This window comes from Pelobates fuscus, chromosome 12 (assembly GCF_036172605.1).
Source record: "Pelobates fuscus isolate aPelFus1 chromosome 12, aPelFus1.pri, whole genome shotgun sequence".
Lineage (NCBI taxonomy): Eukaryota > Metazoa > Chordata > Amphibia > Anura > Pelobatidae > Pelobates > Pelobates fuscus.
Window position 1 is genome coordinate 28951303 of NC_086328.1, and position 22202 is coordinate 28973504.

The 22202-nt window shown below is 34.5% G+C and overlaps 1 protein-coding gene across 1 annotated transcript in view; it reads right to left on the reverse strand.

Moving 5' to 3' along the window:
* The window catches only part of ADAMTS18 (ADAM metallopeptidase with thrombospondin type 1 motif 18), a 68299-nt gene that overhangs the window by 26685 nt on the left and 19412 nt on the right, over nt 1-22202 (reverse strand). Inside the window, exons 4-9 of the mRNA XM_063438542.1 lie at nt 9007-9280; nt 7057-7256; nt 6822-6905; nt 3569-3728; nt 2496-2601; nt 1741-1878 (exon numbers count right to left, since the gene is read on the reverse strand). Coding sequence (XP_063294612.1) covers nt 1741-1878; nt 2496-2601; nt 3569-3728; nt 6822-6905; nt 7057-7256; nt 9007-9280 — 962 coding nt within the window. The remainder of the gene's footprint in view (nt 1-1740; nt 1879-2495; nt 2602-3568; nt 3729-6821; nt 6906-7056; nt 7257-9006; nt 9281-22202) is intronic.

A 22202-nucleotide genomic window follows, 5' to 3' on the forward strand; every position in this document is an offset into this window, starting at 1 on the left:
CCTCTGCCATTTAGGAGTTAAATCCCTTTGTTTATGAACCCTAGTCACACCTCCCTGCATGCGACTTGCACAGTCTTCCATAAACACTTCCTTTAACCCCTTAAGGACACATGACGTGTGAGACATGTCATGATTCCCTTTTATTCCAGAAGTTTGGTCCTTAACCCCTTAAGGACCAAACTTCTGGAATAAAAGGGAATCACGACATGTCACACACGTCATGTGTCCTTAAGGGGTTAAGGGGTTAAAGAGAGCCCTATTTAGGCTCTCTTTATTGCAAGTTCTGTTTAATTAAGATTTTCTTATCCCTTGCTATGTTAATAGCTTGCTAGACCCTGCAAGAGCCTCCTGTATGTGATTAAAGTTCAATTTAGAGATTGAGATACAGTTATTTAAGGTAAATTACATCTGAAAGTGAAACCAGTTTTTTTTTTTTCATGCAGGCTCTGTCAATCATAGCTAGGGGAGGTGTGGCTAGGGCTGCATAAACAGAAACAACGTGATTTAACTCCTAAATGACAGTGAATTGAGCAGTGAAATTGCAGGGGAATGATCTATACACTAAAACTGCTTTATTTAGCTAAAGTAATTTAGGTGACTATAGTGTTCCTTTAAGCTGGTTTTTGGCTCAATTGTTTAATATATAAAAATAAAACACATAAAAATATTATACCATATTTTTATGTAAATGTTTCTGTAGTACAAGCATACACACACAAAGTAAATTTCTATCGAAAATTTTGAAAAACTACTTTTTTGCGTGTTTTACATTGTATTTGTTTATTTGTGTGACATTTCTATGTGTACTTCTAAGCATTTTTTTTTTGTTTTGCCTTACTAAATGATCTCTTTTAAGAAATCGTCACTTGTAAAAGTTGCTCAAAAGAATAGGTTGGTTGTTACTATTAACAGCTAACCTATTACAGTTCGAACAGTGGTTCATAATTCAAGCAATGATTCATAATTTGAAATGCCAAATTGGTCCCCATGCTATTTCAGGTTCCTCGGTAGTTAGAACAGGCATATTATGTTAGTCAGGCCCCAGAACAAACATTTATAACAGATGATTTCGAACAAAAGATAGGCAGAAAAATATCTCCATTATTTAATACTGTCATGTTAATCAGTGTTTATTATTAGTTAGTGTGTAGGAATAAATACATAGAACCCTTTTAAGGTTTAAGTGTGCAGTGCTAAAGTGAAAAAACATATATAATAATAGCCAGCAGGTGGCTACAAGGGTCTCATCAACCCTTAAAATACAGCTTTACATGTGAAAGTTGTCCTTAAATGAATTCATTCTCACTAAAAAGATCTAATTGCACAGAGTTTACACAGTGTCTCAACATGAAAGGCAATTCCACTGCTTTGTACAGGAAGCACAAGAAAAAAACGAAAGGTGCAAGTTTACAGCAACACCTGGTGAACTAAACAAAAGGTCAATTTTAGAGATGTTCATGCTATTTAAAAAAAAACATGGAGAACATCTGGTTTGTTCATCTTCAGGGAACAGAATCACCCAGCTAGGGATCTGCTTTGACAGAAGCGACAACGTTATGAAATAATACGTCTGACGGTCGCAATACCTGCAAGGAATCTTGGAAATCATTGTCATAACAAAACAACTAAAAGACACAATGTGTTAATTGAAATAAAAAAAAAACGTCATGTCTTTAGGAGGCAAGAAATCTGTTTCAGTTGGCAAACTTGGCAGAGGAACAGATGGCAGTTGAGTCTCACCTGAGAAATTGTTTCAGATACTGTCTGCTGCAAGCCGACCAGGAGAAGACACCATTGTTCCCAGTTAGAGTAGGAGACATAATATTGCCTTCGGCCTTCCTACAGGCATTTCCCTCACCATCATGGACCATTCCAAAGCTATTAATAAAACAATGGAGATGCTGAGCATCTTGAATATTTTTTATGATCAAGAATGGATTAAGAGTAAGTCAAGGTGACAGTAAGTATTGTAATTCTGACCTTACTGTTATAAATAGGTAATCAGCTCAATTGACTAAAAACACTAGATTCTCTGGAAACAATACCGTTTAGATGCGTTATATTAACATGTTAGGTGACGTTAGCAATCAAGGCACAAATAATTATAAGACTTTGAGGTGGATCACAATTTGGAGATAACTTCTAAAATCTATGAGAAATGGACAATGTCAACACCAAAGTCAAAGACACATTGTCCAGACACTGGTTGCTCTAAGTAACTCCAAAGGTCTGAATGGACAACAGCTGTTATGGAAATTAATGGAATATTTTGAATTACTCCTGAGCCTTTAGAACTTCACCCAGTACCGAAAGCTCAACGTTCAAAAATGTGCCCAGGAATTATACTTTATACAAATCCTAATTGCTCCCATAGTCCCTCTGAATAATTTTACTGTGCATAAATGTTTGGACTGTCTTTAGCCCAAAACACACAGTGCTTATCTAGATCGTATTATTGACTGATTTCATGCATTAGAATAGATGTGGCAACTTACTTGTGACCAGATTCATGAGCAATTGTAAATGCTAACCCTAAGCCGGAATCTTCATTAATGGTGCAGCTTCGATACTTGCTGCACATACCATTAATAGGTGCAAAACCTAAATGAGAAATAAGCAACAATGGATTAGGATCACATGATGCATATGTAAACAGATTACTAATCAATTACAATTAAAGAACAGATAATTATAACTAACAGAAATAAAGGAGATTTTTTTTCTTTGTTTTATTATGCATGATGTTTGTTTTTTGTTTTTTAAATAGAAATTACTAATCTAATTTAATTTAAATCATAATCACAATTATTACAGCAGCAATCAACCTCATTAGTCTACTGTTAAAGAGGCACTCTATGCACCAAAAAAACTTTAGCTTAATGAAGTAGTTTTGGTGTATCGATCATGCCCCTACTGTGTCACTGCTCAGTTCTCTGTCATTTAGATGTTAAGTCACTTTGTTTATGCTGCACTATCCACAACTCTCATTTGACTCACACAGTCTGCCTAAACACTTGCTAATAGAGAGGTTTAATTTTAAACTTCCCTTATTGCACAGTGTGTTTAATTTAGAAGTTATCTCCTGCCCTGTTAATTGCCTGCTAGAGTCGGCAGCAACAAAATTTACACCCATCAGATTGAGGGATGATGCCGGTTATATACATCTCAAGCTGCTTAACAGTGAGTTAGACAATAGGAAAAAAAAACTTTGGGAGATATTTATCAAAGTGTTTTTAAAAGTAGGGGTTAAATTGCATCATTCATTTGATCATATGTATTAAGGTGATCTAAAAAGTGACAGTTTTCTTCATAGTAAATTCCATCACTTGTCACAGAAACTTCCATTTCAGAAGACGGACAAATTTATAGTGGCAGGAAAATGTAACAGAATCTAAATCCAAGTTATATAAGTTTATTGTTCAAGTGTATTGGCTTTTCAATAATACCCACTTTGAGTATCTTCTTGGCTACATATCATGAAATTTGATAACGTTAAATGAAAGAATACATTTTTTATTTCTTTCTATCGTCTCTTGAAAAAAATATTTTTATAGTACAAATCTTCTACCTAAAGTATCACAGGGTTCATTCTTCCACGAACAGATATCTAATCCAGTTAACAGTATGGCATGGTCATGTCTTTTGCCATTTTTTCCGGTATGAAGTGATTGCCACTGACAAAAGTTGTTTAACGATTGATCAGCGTGGTGATTGATTACCAGTCCGGACTGTAAAAAAAAAGAAAAAAACTATTATTCGTAGTATTTAACATTAATTAATAACAACTGGCATGTTAGTGTTTGATTCTCAAGAATAAACGGACTTCACTCACAACAGTCAAAATAGTAATAAAAATCAAATAAACAAAAAAAACATTATTTTTTAAGTTTTTTTAGTTTTAGATTTTAAAAAATCCAATACAAACAACATTACATGCCCATCTAGTGTAACCTTTTTTGCTGCATAATAACATGATTCTAAAAATATCAGATTGCTTTCTTTTGGATGTAGACAGTTTTTAATTATCTACAAAATGCTATAATATAAAATGTGTCTGTTTAAATTAACTTCACAATGTTCTAATTTAGAACAGAGACATACACTCTCTTCCAAATATATAATACACTTACTGAATATGGATCTCATCAGCTCTGAGACATTTCTTTCAACCTCTTGGGAGGTAGTAAAAGTATTATTGTAATTGTATTTGTTAATTACCAACTTCATGTCTAGAATGGGTCAGTTAAATAATTCAATTATTACACAGTTAATTCAGGTAAAGAGTAACAGGAGACGAAGAGGGCCATGCTCAAACAAGCTTACAGTGTCAAAAAATACGTAGATAATTATACAAAAGGTAAAAAGGTGAAAATGTATTATTTCCTGAAGGTATAATAGATTTCCAGATGTAAAATCTAAACGTTCTTTTTAATAAATATAAAATGAATGTGTTAAAAATGTGCATACAAAAAAATTTATTTAGACAACAAAATACCTAAAAACCATAAATAACAAATGGAGAGCTTATATACACCATGCAATATATATAACATTCACTTAAACTATATTTAACATGTTAACAGGGTAAATAGTGCCAAATCGATTGCACTAAATAACAACAAAGTGCCTTATAATGTTAAAATGTTAGTTCATGGCACCCATTTAAAAATCTAAATAAATTGTAAAATATGTAATACAAGGAACAATGTTAATATCCTGAAAAACAGTGTATAAAATGTCCACTCACCAATGACAAGCTTTTGACCTCAAAAGCAAAAATGGAAAAACACATAATAGTGATAATAGTTAGCACTTTTAGCACTTAGTATGCCTATATGATTTGTTTTGCTTAATAAAGTACATGCAAGTTGGATTCTGGATTGTGGCGTTATTTTATATACCAGGATTTGGATACACTGTGGAGGGACAATGTTGCTTGGCAGGGTTAAATTTGATGGACTTTAGTCATTTTTCAATCTAGACAACTATGTAACATTTTATTGAGCCGAATTTCAAGGCTCTTGTACATGTTTGTGCAATTCTGTATGGAGTATTTTATTAAAGTTTTATGTTACATACATTTCTTCTGTTTTATCATCTGCCTGAACCCTGTGCCTAAGGAAAAGGGGGGTGTGATACCTGTATATAAGAAGAGGGGAGAATATCACCTATCTAATACTCCAGAAACCATTTATAAACCATTAGCTGTATGAGAATGTGACACATTCTAGACAATAAGTTGGTAATTAAGAAATTCAATTATAAGAGGTTGAAAGAAATGTTTTACTCACACATTTTAAATAATTTTAACTATAATCATCAGAAAAGTCTAACTACAAATGTAACCATGTTTTAACTATGAACAATTCCACTGAACAATTCCAACCCCTCTTATATCTCTTCACTGATCCAGAGGTATGCCCCTCCTCGTACCCTCCGCTCTGCCCGCGACCACCTCCTGACCGCTGCTCGCACCCGTACGGCCAACTCACGCTTGCAGGACTTCTCACGGGCGGCTCCTCTCCTATGGAATAACTTGCCTACTGCCATCAGACTCTCCCCTAGTCTTCAATCATTTAAGAAGGGCCTTAAATCCCATCTCTTCAGGAAAGCGTATGGCCTCCCAGAGTAATCTCTCCCTTACATACCTGTCTCTTGCTCTCCTATGGGATAGTGCTTTGCTCTCTCCTCCAGCTCTGCTTCACTCCTACTTGATATTTCCTATCCTAATGTTTCTAATACCCAACCTCCTATAGACTGTAAGCTCATTTGAGCAGGGTCCTCTTCAACCTATTATTCCTGTAAGTTTTCTTGTAATTGTCTTATTTATTGTTGCATCCCCCCCTCTCAAAATATTGTAAAGCGCTACGGAATCTGTTGGCGCTATATAAATGGCAATAATAATAATAATAATAATAATAACTATCTAAAGGGATACTATAAGTACAAAAAAACTTTAGCTTAAGCAGTTCTGGTGTAACGATCATGCTCTTCAGTCTCACTGCTCAATTCTCTGCCATTTAGGAGTTAAATCTCTTTGTTTATGTAGCCCTGGTAACAACTCATTGCATGAGGCTTACACAGCCTCCCTACACACTTCCTGTAAAGAGTCATCTAATGTTTACACCTTATTTATTCCAAACTCTGTTTAAGTTAGAATTTCTTATCTGGTGCTCTGTTAATAGCATTCTAGACCATGCAGGAGCCTTCTGTGTGTGCTTAAAGTTCAATTTACAGAGCAGAGAATACACTTCTAAAGTAAGTTAACATCTGATTGAGAATTAAACCATTTTTTTCATGAAGGCTGTGTAAGTCACAGCCAAGAAAGTTGTGGCTAGGGCTGCATCAACAGAAACAAAAGTGATTTAACTCCTAAATGGCAGAGAACTGAACAATGAGTCTGCAGACTTAACTAAGCTTAAGACAAAGTTGTTTTGGTGCCCATAGCATCCCTTTACGTTTAACTTTAAATAGTTATAGCTGTAGTTCAGTCATTCGGTTATCATATGACTTTTGAGTTTAACCCCATTAAGGACACATGACGTGTGACATGTCATGATTCCCTTTTATTCCAGAAGTTTGGTCCTTAAGGGGTTAAAGGGCCACTAAAGCCACCCGGACCACTTCATTTCAATGTAGTGGTCTGAATGAAGGGGTTCTGTAATTTTAACCCTTTTGTAGAAACTGCAATATTTCCATTGCAGGGTTAAACACATCACAACGCTAGTGGCTGTCTTCAATAATTCTAATAATAAACCCTAAGCATAAGTGATCTGGGCTGGAGTAGTACCATTTATATCAGTAAATAGTTAAAAACTTACTGGATCTTCTTCCAAAAGCAGAAGACTCACAACTACAATATTAATATCAGAGCCAATTGTTCCATCTTTGAAAAGACTAGATACCTAAGGAAGATAAATATATAAATTAGATAAGTATTGAAAAAGTGTCAAATGGTAGTATAGAAAATTATCGACATTGGACCTCTAATATGGTAAATCGTTACATGTACAGTGTACTTTTAAAAAACTCATATTATTGCAAAGAATGACTTGCCATGTTCATAACTGTCAGAATGTACGTAGTTACACTTTCTTTCCCATGTTTTTCCACCATTTTTTTGTCAGCCACAACTAATGTTTCAACAACCAAACTACCCAAATGTTGGGATTTGGCAGCAGATCGCTTGGTTCTTGTTGGGGGTGCATATTCATCTGGTGGGATGTATTTGTCATTCGTGTTTACTGTGGGTGAATCTAAATAGAAAATAGGATAGACAAAGTAAATACCAAAGTAAATTTAAAAAGTAGAGCTAGAAGATGATATAACTTTAGATTGTTAGAAAATATGTTATGGGTAATGGATTATGCACTCGATATGAAATACATATCTGTGAACTTTCCAGGTCCACCATAGAGAATCTTGTAGAACTTTTAGATAATGGCCCCAATTATCGATAATACCCCCTATTATAGATAATACCCCCAAATATTGATAATATCGCCTATTATAGATAATACCCCCAAATATTGATAATACCGCTTATTATAGATAATACCTCCCATGATAGATAACACCCCTTATTATAGATAATACCGCCAATTATCGATAATACCCCCTATTATAGATAATACCCCCAAATATTGATAATACCGCCTATTATAGATAATACCTCCCATGATAGATTACACCCCTTATTATAGATAATACCGCCAATTATCGATAATACCCCCTACTATAGATAATACCCCCACATATTGATAATACCACCTATTATAGATAATACCGCCCATGATAGTTAACACCCCTTATTATAGATAATACCTCCATTATTGATAATACCCTCTCATTATAGATTATACCACCCATTATAGATAATACCTCCATTTTAGTTAATACCCTATTATAGATAATACCCCATTTATTGATAATACCCATTTAAAATAGATAATAACCACCCATAATCAATAAAACACCTCATTATACATAATATCCCCTTTATAGATAATACTCTGATTATTTAAAATACCACACATTATAGATAATACCCCCATTATACATAATACCACTCCATTATAGATAATACCCCCAATTATGTAGATAATATCCCAATTATACATAATACCACTCCATTATAGATAATACCCCCATTATCGATAATACTCCACGTTAAAGATATTCTCTCCTATTATAGATAATACCCTATATTATAGATTATACATTCTGTTGCATTTACCACTTTTACATTATTCGTCCTGGTCTACTCACCATCAACACATTACCCACTTTGTTCAGAGATTAATCATCAGGAGACCAGTGATATACCAATGGACTTTAATATTTTTGAACAAGGATTTCACAGAATATATATATATATATATATATATATATATATATATGCAGTACAAGCAATGACACCATCAAAAGTCTAAACACCAAACTCGAAAGAATTTGAGAATTATGGGACGAACATTAGTCCCCTGAAACAGTGCACAGGAATAATTATCTAGTGAGTCTAAAAAGCACATGAAAAAAATAGGTATGAGAAAAAAATAAGAAGAGAGAGGAGCTTAACCCCTTAAGGACCAAACTTCTGGAATAAAAGGGAATCATGACATGTCCTTAAGGGGTTAAATTGATGAGCTTTCAAATGTTTTAATATTTTTGGATAAATGTTTACAATATTTTTTTAAAAACATTAAAATATGTAATATATATAAACATATATATATTTATAAATATCTCAAAATGTTTCAAAATAGTAAACCATTTTTCAAAATATAAATAATTTTATAACTTTATCCAAAAATGTTGAATCATTTGAAAAGCTTATCCACAAATATTAAATTGAGGTTAATGTTAAAGATAACAACGTTCAGAGTTTAGCTTTAATCCCTTAAGGACACAACTTCTGGAATAACATGGAATCATGACAGAATATTTCCGTCATGTGTCCTTAAGGGGTTAAAAGACGGGTCCTATGACATAATCACATTCTCCACTCACATTTTTTACGTCTTCCACAAAAATGTTGGTTATGAATATTTCCACTTTGAGAAGATTCCTTAATAGAAGTATGCCTACTGTTGGGCCAATAAATCTGATCCATAGAGTCAGAAAGAGAATATGGCTTGCCACGATTTATTTTGGTCTCCGCTGACCTTTTGTATAGTACGTGAGGATGATGCCCTTCTGGTGCTGTGAAGTTGTGTTCTTCTGCAAGGTGCTGAGGCAGCGGTGATATAAAAAATTCATTTGTACTTGTCCTTAGTAAACCTGACTACAAAAGAAGACATTTTGTTAAAATAGTTCAACGCACTAAATGGATTGCAATGTAATGGGCAAAATTCTGTGTGTTTCTATTAGACATACAGATTGTAAACTCGTTTAAGAAGGGCCTTCTTCATCTCTTGTCATTGTTTCATCCGTTATGTCAATGAGTTGCTATCAACTATCCCATTCTGAATTGTAAATTCTGTGGAATATGTTGGCTTTATATAAATGATAATATAATACTAATACTAATAATAATATTTTGTTGGCTATAATGTCAAAATTGGGGATTGAGTTATTATGGATATAATGTGCTGAATTACAAACATTACAAACTCAACAATTTGTCCCTAAATATCTACGAGTTCAATTTTAATTTAGTTTTTTGTTTCATTAATTCACCCCAATATAAGAATTTTTTTAAAAGAAAAAAATCTATATCTACATATGTAATATTTACATTTATGGATACTACACTATTTGAGTGGTAATCATTTTGAAAATTACGTTTAAATTATTATTTATCATTATTTAAGCATTGTTAAGCATCGTTGCATTGCATTTTGAGGAGAAAGTGTGCTTTTTCTACGATAACAAATATTTCTATTACAGAGGTCAAATATTGCAAAATATTGGATTTTCAGACAATGGCAAATTGTAATATGGACATGAAAGTACAACATGAATTCAGGATATCTAATAAGAAATCTAAAAATTGAATGCATGTTGAAATACAGATTGCATCTGAAAAGGAATTCCAAATTGTAAACCAAAATAGCCAAAGTGCAAAAATAGGTGACTTGGGGAATTTTTCCAATGTAGTAATCTACACATAACATTTTAAATTTACTTTAAAATTTACTATGTATTCACAACAATTTCCACTTTAGTGAATAACCATGTTAATTGACAGTAATACTTTACACCTGAATTTTTTTGCCAATCCCTCAGGCTGAAGACACGAAATGGAATTCTGAGATAGATTTCTTGCAACTCAGTATCTGAGAATTTGATCTGCAACATCTAAGTCTTGACTGAGCTTTTGGAGCTTTAGGAGTCACCAAAATGAAAATAATATAATGCTCATTTTTATTTTTTATTTTTAAATAAATTAGTTTGCCTGTATTACCTAAAATGTATTTATTTACATAACTAAAAAGAGACATGCATTAATCAAATGCATCAGCCTTTCTCAGATCTGTTTTTGGTGTTGATCAAAAATAAGGCAAAAACACAGTTTGAAGCATTTTCCAATTTTGCAACACAAACTAGGAAAAAAATGCCATCTTGATCCCAGGTTGGCAGTCAGATCTCTCCTTGGATCAAGAAGCTACTACCCCACTAATTAAAAATGATATCCCCAAATATAATGTTTTGGCAAGTATTAATCCAGTTGCTGTTTAAACTTCTGTACAGATGCTGATAAAACCCACTCTTCAGGTAGAGAATTCCTCATCCTTATTGTTCTCACTTTTAAAAAACTGTTCCTTTGCCTTAGACTAAATCTCCTTTCTTCCAGTCTAAAAATGTCACATTGTGTCCTCTGTCTAGACAACGGTCTGTCTTGGCCCCAACATTAAATTTACATTAAATTTCTACATTAAATTTAATCTGTTATTTGAGTGTTCAGTCCTCCAATCTATCTTAATATATCTGCTGCAAAGTAATATCCTGCTCACATTGAATTACAGAGTTTTTATGTTACATTTTCAGTTCAGTTCTGTTCAATTCTTAGTTTACTGGATAATGTGGTCACTCTAATTTTGCCAATCTTCATTTCTTTGGTGCATATACTGTTATATGTGTATATAAATAAATTTCCTTAAAATTGATTTAAAGCCAACAATTGACCTAGACTTTGTTTCTCTGCCAACATTTTTCTGAAGGATTTGCTAGTGTTTCTGGAAATCTTTTTGCAAAGCATCCTATTGTTTGGATTTATTATTTAATTAATCTAATTAACACGTACTGTGAATGATTCCTCTCTATTAAGTTTCTCATGCTTATAAAAAACTGCTGTGAGATTTTTGTAACAGAAGCAGGAGCAGCCAGACTATATTTTCTATTAACCCCTTCACATTGACACTCATGTATACACGATTGCCTTTCAAGTATGCATTCATATTGCGCAATCGTGTATACATGATTTTCATAACTGCAAATGAAATTCATTTTTTGGAAACCAATTTCATTTTCAAATTACACCTTTAGTAAGTCCTGATACACAGGGACTAACTCTCTGTATAAGCTCTCTCAGCACAGCTCTGCCAGGGGACGAGTAAGTGGAGGACAGATCAGCAGCCTGACCTCCATGTCTGAGCTGCTGCCATCCAGGGTGTTAGTGACTGGGGAAGAGCCCAGCCGTTCCATCTCCACTGTCTGTCATTGTACAGAGAAAAGAGGTTGTGTAGCATGATATTACACCCTGCCTTCTCTGTGAGAAACCCAGCAGGAGAGCAGCCATGCAGACACTACAGAGATAGAGCCACCATCACACAGAGCAATCGGAGGGTGGCTGTAAAGGTGAGGAGAACTGAGGTAGGTAAATGGGAAAGACTTGCCTACAAACAAAATGAGCAATGTGTGAGGAGGCGGAACAGGAGAATACAGACATCCCACATACAACATACCCCCCCCCCACACACTATTTCTGTCACATTATTATTATTATTATTATATTATTTATATAGTGCCAGCAAAATTCCATAGCGCTGTACAATGCAATCATCTGCCTTTTCCCCACACACACAGTTAGTCACCCTGTCTCATCACCCTCTCCTCCTATCACCCAGTTATGAAATGTGTGATGTCATGGTAGCGTTGAAATATATACAAATATATACATAGGGATATGCATATATACATACACAACTAAGAATTGAGTGCATATTGGACAATGTAAAGGTAAAAGGTCTATGATACATATTGAGAAAAGTTAATTATTTACAACTCTGTTCTCCTATCTGTAACCTCATTAATTAGTTTTTTTTTAAATTGCGTTTTTCTGTCTAGACAGAATTTTTGTTTTTGTTTCCATTAAATAATGTGTTACCCAAGCATACTGAAACAAAAAAAATACATTTACAAAAATTTGGCTTCTGTGGATTTTTTTTTGCAAACAGCTTAGTAGTGAAAGGGTTAAACCAATGGCAGAAAAGTAGCAGTCACAATTGTGACAGTGCTAAGAGTCATAAGAAGACTGGCTAAACTGCAATCCTGTATGGGAATTCCAAAGAGAAAATTACAGCAATAACTCTTCTGTGTGCCCTTCATGCACACAGTTCCTGATATCTTTTCGTGTACTGAAACTTTGGACTGCTATTGGTTTAAGTTTGGTATCTTGGATCCCATATAAGCTTTTTCATTTAAAGACATGTAATCCAGGATCCATTAGAAATAGCCTGTGCCTGTACCAATTTATGAATCTGTCAGCAAATGCTCTCTGACTGGTTCTGGTGGGATGTGAACCCTTGAGCTCCCCCTTTTTATTACTGCACACTGCTTGCTGTACCACTATGTAATCTGTTACCATGGGATAATTTAAGAACTAAACAGCTAATATAATGGGCTGTTTAATTCTGACCCATCTCATATTCTGATTGCTTGTTTTTTAAGTGCACCTGTGGGTAACACAGGTGCTACCCTTCTGATTGTATTGCTTCCAGCAAGATAGTGCCAATCAGGTAAGCTATCTGGCTTCTCTGAGCTCTTTCATGGTCCTGAAATCCTTGGTGATATTTTCCTTTGATCTTGATTCTATGTTTTGTTTTTTTACCAGGCTTACCTGACTACATTCTGCTCTCCTGCCCTTGAGTACCTTACTGGGCCTGTTTGCCATCTGCCTGATTTTGTGTTCTAGTCCCTTGCTTGTCTGACTACTCGACTCGTGTACCAGTCCCTGGCTTGTCTGACTTCCTGTCCCTAGCTTGTTCCCGACATTGCTTTTCTCCATGCCCCTGACCCTTGTCTGTGTCTGGTATTGAGTGTTTTATATCTTGTTCCTTTCCTGGCCTGTAGTATTCTCTTAGTGTACTCCTGTTACTTCCTAATTCTACCTTTACTTTAGCCTGACAACTCTAATGTCCTGTAATATGCATCTTCCTGTTCCCACGTCTTTGCCTTTGTTAGTTTGCTGCCTCTTACCTTGCTGAGTATCCTTTAGCCAATCCCAACAATCTCACTCATGCACAGAAACACTCAAACAAAGGCACACTAAGAAACATTTTTTAACTATGGGCATAATAATGCACAAACATAGTAATTCACACCCAGAGCTGGTTAGAATATTAGCTTTAGTTAGGAAATCATGGGACCCAGTGAAGCAGAAGGTGATCTTGTTTTGAAGGGGTGATGGAGATAAGTTTGCCCTGAGAAATAAGAGGTATTTTATATAATGCTGAGTGGCTGCTCAAGCTCACACTACCCAAACATGTGTCTTCTTTTGCCAACTTTAGCCCTCTGTCTATCACCTTCTTATACCCTCTAAACCTATGTTTGGATATTAAAGTGATAGTGTCCCTTAAATTGTTTCTCAGGTCATTGATCCATATTTTTTCTGTCAGGCAAAAGGGTTTTAAATTAAGCCATCTTTTATAAAGAATAAGTAAAATTATTTTCCACTTAATAGAGTTGTTTTAATATTTTATTAGAGGTCCCTAGGAAAAGATTGACCACAGGGGTATTTTTTGTTCTTATTCTACCTTGCTTATTAGTTAAAGAATTCTACGGGCTAGTGATTTTTTTTGTACTTTTTCACTGTACAAACACAACTTCAAATAGCTTCCATCGCATTTAGTTGTGGTATTTGCAAGAGTTGTTGCCACATAAAATATAAGCTGCAACAATGGGCTTGATTTAGTGGTTCACATTGTTTTGCCAAAACAAATTGGCTAGATGACACTGTTGAGAATTCCCTTGGCCACAGACAATATTGCAGTGCGGAGTGCAATGCCAAATGCATGTAGCATGACTTTTTGGATGGCAAGATGAAGTCACTGGGCTTCTCTAATTGCTTAAAAGTGATTTTGTGTGAGTGGTATAATCTATCCGATGCTGGCATAGAAGCCTCTTTTGCTTCTCTCGTGAAATGTTACGCCAGCATCTTCTCAAGCTTGGATGCTGTTGGATTTGAGCATGTTACAACTTTATTTCTGAGCTAATGTTTTGGCAAGTTGTAATGTTTGTCTAGTTTGGGAAGTTCAGCAAAACTAGCACAATATTAGACATAACCTCAGGCTTCCTATGCAATATCTTCAGAGACATTAGTTTTGAAGAAATGGATCACATTACATGTAACCCAACATACAAAGGAAAACACTAGTTATAAAAAGAAAAGGATATCACCAGTGACTGACACTGTCACCTCAACCCTCTATAACTCCTAATATATACAGTCTTTTTGGATGATATCTATAAGATAGAGTTGTGTATGTACGCTGTGTCAATGATACTAAAACTATAACGTTTATAAAAGTGACCCTTCATGCTTTTGTTGAGGTATGGTTAATATAGAAACTCTCCGCAATGTTGGAGCATCAGTGTTCACTAAACGAAGATTGATATCATGTATTTATTAGTAGATGTTCCATCAGATTTTCGATGAAGCCATGCATTGTAACGTTGCACATACAGAGTTTAACCTCTCTGCCGTAGCTTCACTTTTGGCAGTGTCATTAAGATGTCATCAGCAGTCAGCTGATGTTCTCAGCCAATGAAAGTAAACGTCCGTTGCTCTTGTTTGAAAATGTGCAGCTTTGTGCAATGTAACATTGTTGCCTCTTTCACAAAACAACTTATTTCTTCAATGAAAACAGAGTCCATAGTCAGCTTAGCCGATGAGAGGTCAGTGTGCGCCGAGCTGTTGACGTGCCTTCACCCCACAGCCAATTACTGTTTTCTAGTTGTTTATTTCCATTTTTCCTTAGTAAGACTTTGAAATATTATACAGAAAATGTGATGACAGTGATTGAATGGAGAGGGGGTGAAGTCAAGTCAGCAGCTCAGCTCATATTGATCTATTATAGGCTGGGCTACACTGTTGGCCTTTCAATCAGGATGACACTTTTTTTTAAAAACAGATAAAATATCTGAGACAGTGTAATTATGCTAATGAAAACTAAAAACAGTAAAACTAAAGAAATTTTGAATATGGAGAAAAATAGATCATGAATATGAGGCCAAAACCCATCAAATCTAATTAAGTAGTGCTCGTGCCTAAAGTGTTCTTTTAACTGCAGCAATTGAAAAATAAATTGTGTCAAGAACTTCATATCATAATTTGTTCTGCATGTTATTGATAGATTTCATTAAAGATGAGATCAAACGATATAGCCTAATCATATTAAATAGTTGTTCACTGCCACTTAAGGCCCTGTGCTATGTTGTTGCTCTCACCTCCATACATAAAGGGACACTCTGAGTATAAAAAAACTAAATGATGGGGTTTTGGTGTGTAGAGTGTGTCACTGCAGTCTCATTGCTCAATTAGCTGCCATTTAGAAGTGAAATCACTTTGTTTATGAAGCCCTAGCCACACACGTATGGCAGTGGTTTATACAGCCACACTTCTTGAAAATAGTTTATTTGTTGTAAAGGAACACTACAGGTACCATAACAACATAACTGAAATCAAGTTGCTGTGTTTCCAGGAGATTCCTGGTACTTTCTTCCCTTTACAAATGGTTTAACCCCTAAGTTGGTTCTCCAGCAATGTTACTCCCTGCAACCATCAACATCTGCTACCTTCAATTCTGATCCAGGAAGGACTGCCTGCTACTAGACAGGGGCTCTGCTGATTGGCTAATAGCCATTCAGCCCCAGCCCAGCGGCAGACCATGCTTCCCTTATTATGAAGTATGTTTAATGTAGAAATCCTTATCTCCTGCTCTCAGTTATCTGCTAGAACCAAAAGCAGCACCCTATTTGTGATTAAAGTTCTATTAACAGAGAAGTAGATAGAACTTCTAAAGTAAACATACTATACATAAAGAACAAAATCAGTTTTCAGGGAGACTAATTTCAAATTGATATCACTTTTCTCTGCATAATTGTCTCTCTGATTCACAATAACAATGTCTCTCACATTACTCTAGAACTATGGTTTAAAAAAAAAACATGATTCAGGAACGTCCCAACCTGGATTACACAGGGTGCATCAAAATTGATAGAGGGATTATATTTTAGAAAACTAATACAGAACAGTGAAAATATCTGTTATATATTGTTTTCTTTGCTTCCAGGTGCATCACTTACTACAGGGAACTTTCCAAACAATTGGATTTGCAGCCCAAAAGATGGGTTTAAGATGGGTCATTACCTCTAAGGGTATTGGGTCAAGGCAAGGGTTTAGGGTCCAGTAACTCTTAACCCTTATGGCACCTGAGGACATATTACTGCTATATATGATACCATATGATATCATATGATACCGTGAAGCAAAATAAGTATAAGTAATACGTTCTTTACTATATTGCAGTAAATTTACCATTTGTCTGTCATATATCATATTAAAGCAGATAATTGAACCTTAAATACATCTACTATATCCAAATTACAAAGAGCATTCCTACTCGTTAATTGATTACAATATTGCTAATTTTACAACAGAATTCTAGTAGTTTGTCCGAGATGATTTTTGTTCAGAGAAACTAATTCAAAACAATGTGTGTATATTGGATTTGTACATGGCAAAAAAAAAACTTAGTTCATACAAAAATATTTTTTTTGTTCAGACGGACTGAATTTCGTACATATGATGTGTGGGTTCGAAATCATTTCATCTGTGCAATTGTTTATAGAAAAACAACTTGGAGGAACTGAAATGATGTAAAAGTGTGCCTATTAATGTACTGCAAAGTATATAAATATATATTATACCAATATAGATTTTTTTTATTTTTTTCCCATTTTTTTGGTTATTTGTATCTTGATCGGTGAATAAATTCAACTTGTAGCAGTTATCCTCTTAACGTCAAACATCTTCTTTTACCATCAATCATCTTTTATTTATTTTTTTGGTACCATGGACAGAACCCCGAAACAATCAAAACAGCTCGTCCATTGCCTGTTTAGTTTGATTTATGATACATCCATATGGAATTTCAGAGTTGTGGACAATGTATACACACACATATATATATATATATATATATATATATATAATCATGAGATGCCATAATCAATGGCACCAGAAAAAAAATCAGGGATATAGAATATTGGCTCCTACAAGTGCTGTTTAAGTAAATCTAACACTTGGATTATGCTACAGAATCTGGATGTGTTTTGTGCAGAAGCAGATCTTAGAACATTAAATTCCACTTTCTGTTCATATATTGTCAACATATGGTATTATGTAGAATACACATTGTCCTTATTCGGGATGAAAGCAAGAACGTAACGGAAAGTCTATTCCTCTGATTAGCACGGGGGTTTAGTCACCCACCACTGTCGAGAGTTTATTTAATGCACATGCACTAAATAAACTAACGAACCACAGAATCACTTGCAAATCCTTTGTTTTCAGTTCAGTGAAGATATATATTGCTTAAGCAATTACCCAAAGAATAGAAGCAATTATTGCAGACTGTTTTATCTAGTTTAAATGAGTGGGCAGAAAATACACAGAACTAAAGAAGCAAAAGTATTCCCATTGAAAACATATTATGTATAAGGATACACTAACCACTAAAATCTATAATTCACTATATAATATTGTACACACACAAAACCTGGTGATGTGAAGGAATGCTGAGTAAATGTTTTATTTATTGTAAATGTATTTAAAGTCCATTGTTTTTCATGGGAAAATATTTTATTTAAAGTAATAACATAAGTTTGTGGCCAGGCCATTCTTTTGGGACACAACACTCTATACAGTTAAAGCTTTTGGCATACAGGCCCATTTGGTTCGTAGAGTTGGATGTTTAAGGAAATACATTTGGACCACATTTTGTTTGCTCTCATCTCATATGCCTGAGCCCTGAAATGACTTTTTCTCTGTCACTGGGTCAAATGAGTGAACAGACGACATCAAAGTAAATTGCACAACAAGTACTCAAGCAGTGTGTCTGTGTAGGATGCTTTTCAGAACTCAGAAACACTGGGTAGTGAAGTGAATCACGATTTGGTGATATCTTTATGTAAGAAGCCAGCCATGAAAATAAATAACTAACTTAAATACAGTGTTCACATTATCTTTAAAATAAACCTTTACACTGCAATTCCTATTTATTTTTTGTTTGTTTGTGAATTAAGTATTTTTTAATGTTTATTTTATTTTTTTGTATGTTATGTTTCTTCTAAGCCCAAATCTTACTAAAATTTAGGAGGCATTAAAGAAACACAAGCTGTTCTTCGGTAGAAAAGCTCAGCTAGCCAACATTCATTTCAATAAGCAATCAGTTTACTATTGAAAAACAGAAAGGAACAAACATATAGTGTTGCCCAGGTGCCAACAGCCCAATGAGAAATGACTCCACTCCAACATCAATTCATCAAGTAAAAGGCTGGGCACATAATCAGCTAAAATCTAAGGCAGATTTATTTAAGGACAAAAATCAAAATGTTAGCTCCCAAGAGCCCGTTTCAAGCTAACAGCCACATATATGGCAGCCATATTTATGATATATAATACCAAAACAATTTTAGTGAAAGTTACATGTGCAATCTGTGTAGGTACTAAACAAGAGTAAAACTGAACTTGCATAGCAACTCGCTGCTGTCTAAGGGCCCTGGACAAGCCAATTCCAAGATCCCAGGACTATTTAAAAAATGAATTAAGCCCTTTTACAAACACTATTCCAAATGATATGAAGTAATACATTTTCAAAATAAAAGACGCAATTCTTCTATTTACACCACACAAATAAAATGTAGTACACAGTATATTATTTTAGGACATTGGGTCACTTTACAATGTAAATTGCATTCAGTGCTCTTTCACAGAGAATAAGCCTTTATTTTAAGTACAGTTTTGCTCTAACAAAGAACATGAAAGGTTTTGGTGTATAATTCAATCTGATTAGTAACTGCAAAACACACATTGTTATCAATAATGGAGATCTGTAAATGGTGCATCACATTGAGAGATTAACTCTTTTCAAGGCTTTTAGCATGAAAAAAGGAGTATTAAACCTAATGATCTAAGCTGTGACATCATCTTGACTTGTCAGCTTTGTAAACTTCAAACCATTTCTAAGGTTTGCAAACATCAAGACAAGAAGAGGCATGCAAGGCGGAAGCGGTGGATTCACACAAATGAAACATATGGAGCCAAAATACAAAAACAATTCTAGATGAACCCATCCTTTATCTAATCCATGGTAAAAGTGTACTGTTACTACAAACTGCCCCGTATGTATTGCATATAATAGAACATATAGCTAAAAAATTGATATTGTAGTGGGGGAGTTTGACCCAGTAGTGTTTGGAGAGCAACAGAACAAGCAAAATATATGATTTTTAGTACAAGAACAAATAAGTTTAAGATATCATCTGATTCTAGTTTATCAAACAAGTAAATAATGCTATTATTAGTAAAAAAACAAGCCACTTGTAATCCATTGTAATATATATGACAAAGGCATCTGCGGGAAAGGGTGCAAGGGTGCACTTGTCCAAGTTTTAACCAAACACACACACACACACAGACACACACACACACACACACAAACACACAGACACACACACACAGACACACACACAGATAAATGTGTTCTTTACATTTCACTGATCCTTGCCTAAGGGATAAATGTACCAGCTGCCATTGACAGTTTGCATATTTCACAGTGTTTAGGTGATGGGATACCTAGGGATATCTGATGTACATTCAGCAATTCACCACCTGACTCTTCTATCTGAGTTTGTTCTTTGGATTATTTTATTTTTGTTTTTGTTTATTGTTCTTTTTGGTTTCCCCTTTCAAAGAAAAAAAAACAAAAACTGTTTTCTAAATGCCTGTATTGCATGGTAATACTGGAAATAAAATGTCGGCCTTGAGTAATAGGATAAATTTACTTTATGACAGAAACAAAACACATAGTACAAAATATTACAGTAACAGTCTCTGTGCTGGGAATCTGTGTAACTACATAGAAACTCTTGTGGATCAGATGTATTCTCTGATATGGAGTACACAAGGCTTTCAGAGCACAAATGGTTTTCATGCTTGTTTTGTACTCAAGATGTAGAGACATAATGCAGGTTTACCAAAAGGTAGAACCCCAGCTGTTACGGAAACTATGATCCTTTGCCAGCTCACGTCACAAGTACTACATGGGCTGAGAATCTTTCTTTTTAACCACCCCGTTTGTTTGAATTTGAATATAAACCACCATTCATTACTATTTGCCACGTGCTTTATATTCTTTCTGCTGTCCAAGGTGCTGAATGGGGTGACCCCATGTCAAGAACAAATAAATCCTATATACCGACAAAATGTATTTATCTAAACTTTAATTACCAAGTTCGCACTTTAAGGGTTGTATCAACATAGCAGCTCAGATTTTGAAAACGTTTTTCTTAATATTTTAGGTATCATATTTATGTAAACAATTTTAACAATCTATCAGATATGTTTTCATGAAAAAAACTGATAACATTGGCTAGATATTTGGTGTCTGCGTGTTAACAGGTCAACCAGTTCCCACGGCTTTGTGGTCTATTAGATACATCGAGATAATTGCATTGATTAGTTTTGGTGGCTAAGACCAGTAATTAACCTTATCCTCTACAAATGAACGGTCAAATTATATTGGTCTTGTTAGGTGGTCTGGATGAGATACTTCACCCCATCCTCCAAGGTCATTGGTTGTAACATGTCATGTCATGTCAAGACATTGTTTAAATAATATACCAAAAAGAAAACAGACAACGATCTACTATAATTTGGATCTTCAGGTATTGACTACGGTTCTTTATAGCTCTGAATAATATTGTTAATTGAATGGTTAATTCAAACCGATTAGAACTTATCATATTTCATACTGATTACGGTACAGTAAATGGAAAACTTGTACTTTTTAACCTGAATTACATTTTAATTGGAGGGATTTAAAAACAAATTTTGTATAATATGATTTAGTATACTAGAGATTTATTTTCACAATTTGGAAACTAAAACTTAGCTTTGTATTTTGTTTTTAATAAACTGTAATGAAATCTAATGAATGTAACTTTCAATGGTTAGGAAAATATGAAACAGTGAGAGAAAGTTAAAGATGTAACTCATTTCGAAATCATAGGGATACATTTTATCCTTTTTCTTGGAAGATTTCAAACACTACTGGATTAACCCCTTAAGGACACATGACATGTGTGACATGTCATGATTCCCTTTTATTCCAGAAGTTTGGTCCTTAAGGGGTTTAACAAAAAAATGCTCATCAGTTCTGTGTACTAAATTGCATAATGATGTCCTTATGTAGATGGGTTTTTGTGATCAGTAAATCCCTCCCCCACAGTTCTGAAGATAACACTAACCCAATTTAGAACAGTATTTTATTATTTAAACAATACTATTCAAAATAGTTTCCCCCGAGCAAACAGATTTTTGTTTTTCCCATCTACAGATTGTTAAGAGTATAAATACAAGTAGATTGCGGCTACCTGAATAGTTTGGGTCTATATTCATTTATTGATGTTGTAACGCATAGGAATATGGAGATTGTGCATTGTGTAGAAATGAGCAATACTGACATTTAGTAGTGCATATTCAGTCAAATAATACGGTATAACTTTCCCAATTAAACTGTATACCATATCCCTATATCAATGCACTCTAACACTGCAAGAGCTTTACATATCTGACTATATGCCTAACCTTCTCGTTGCATCAGAATCTTTGCTTTCTAGAGCTCATAACCCTAATGAATAGCTGGGGTCACAAAATACAGTTTAAAAGATGAATGCCCTATGAATAAAATGAGGTTAGC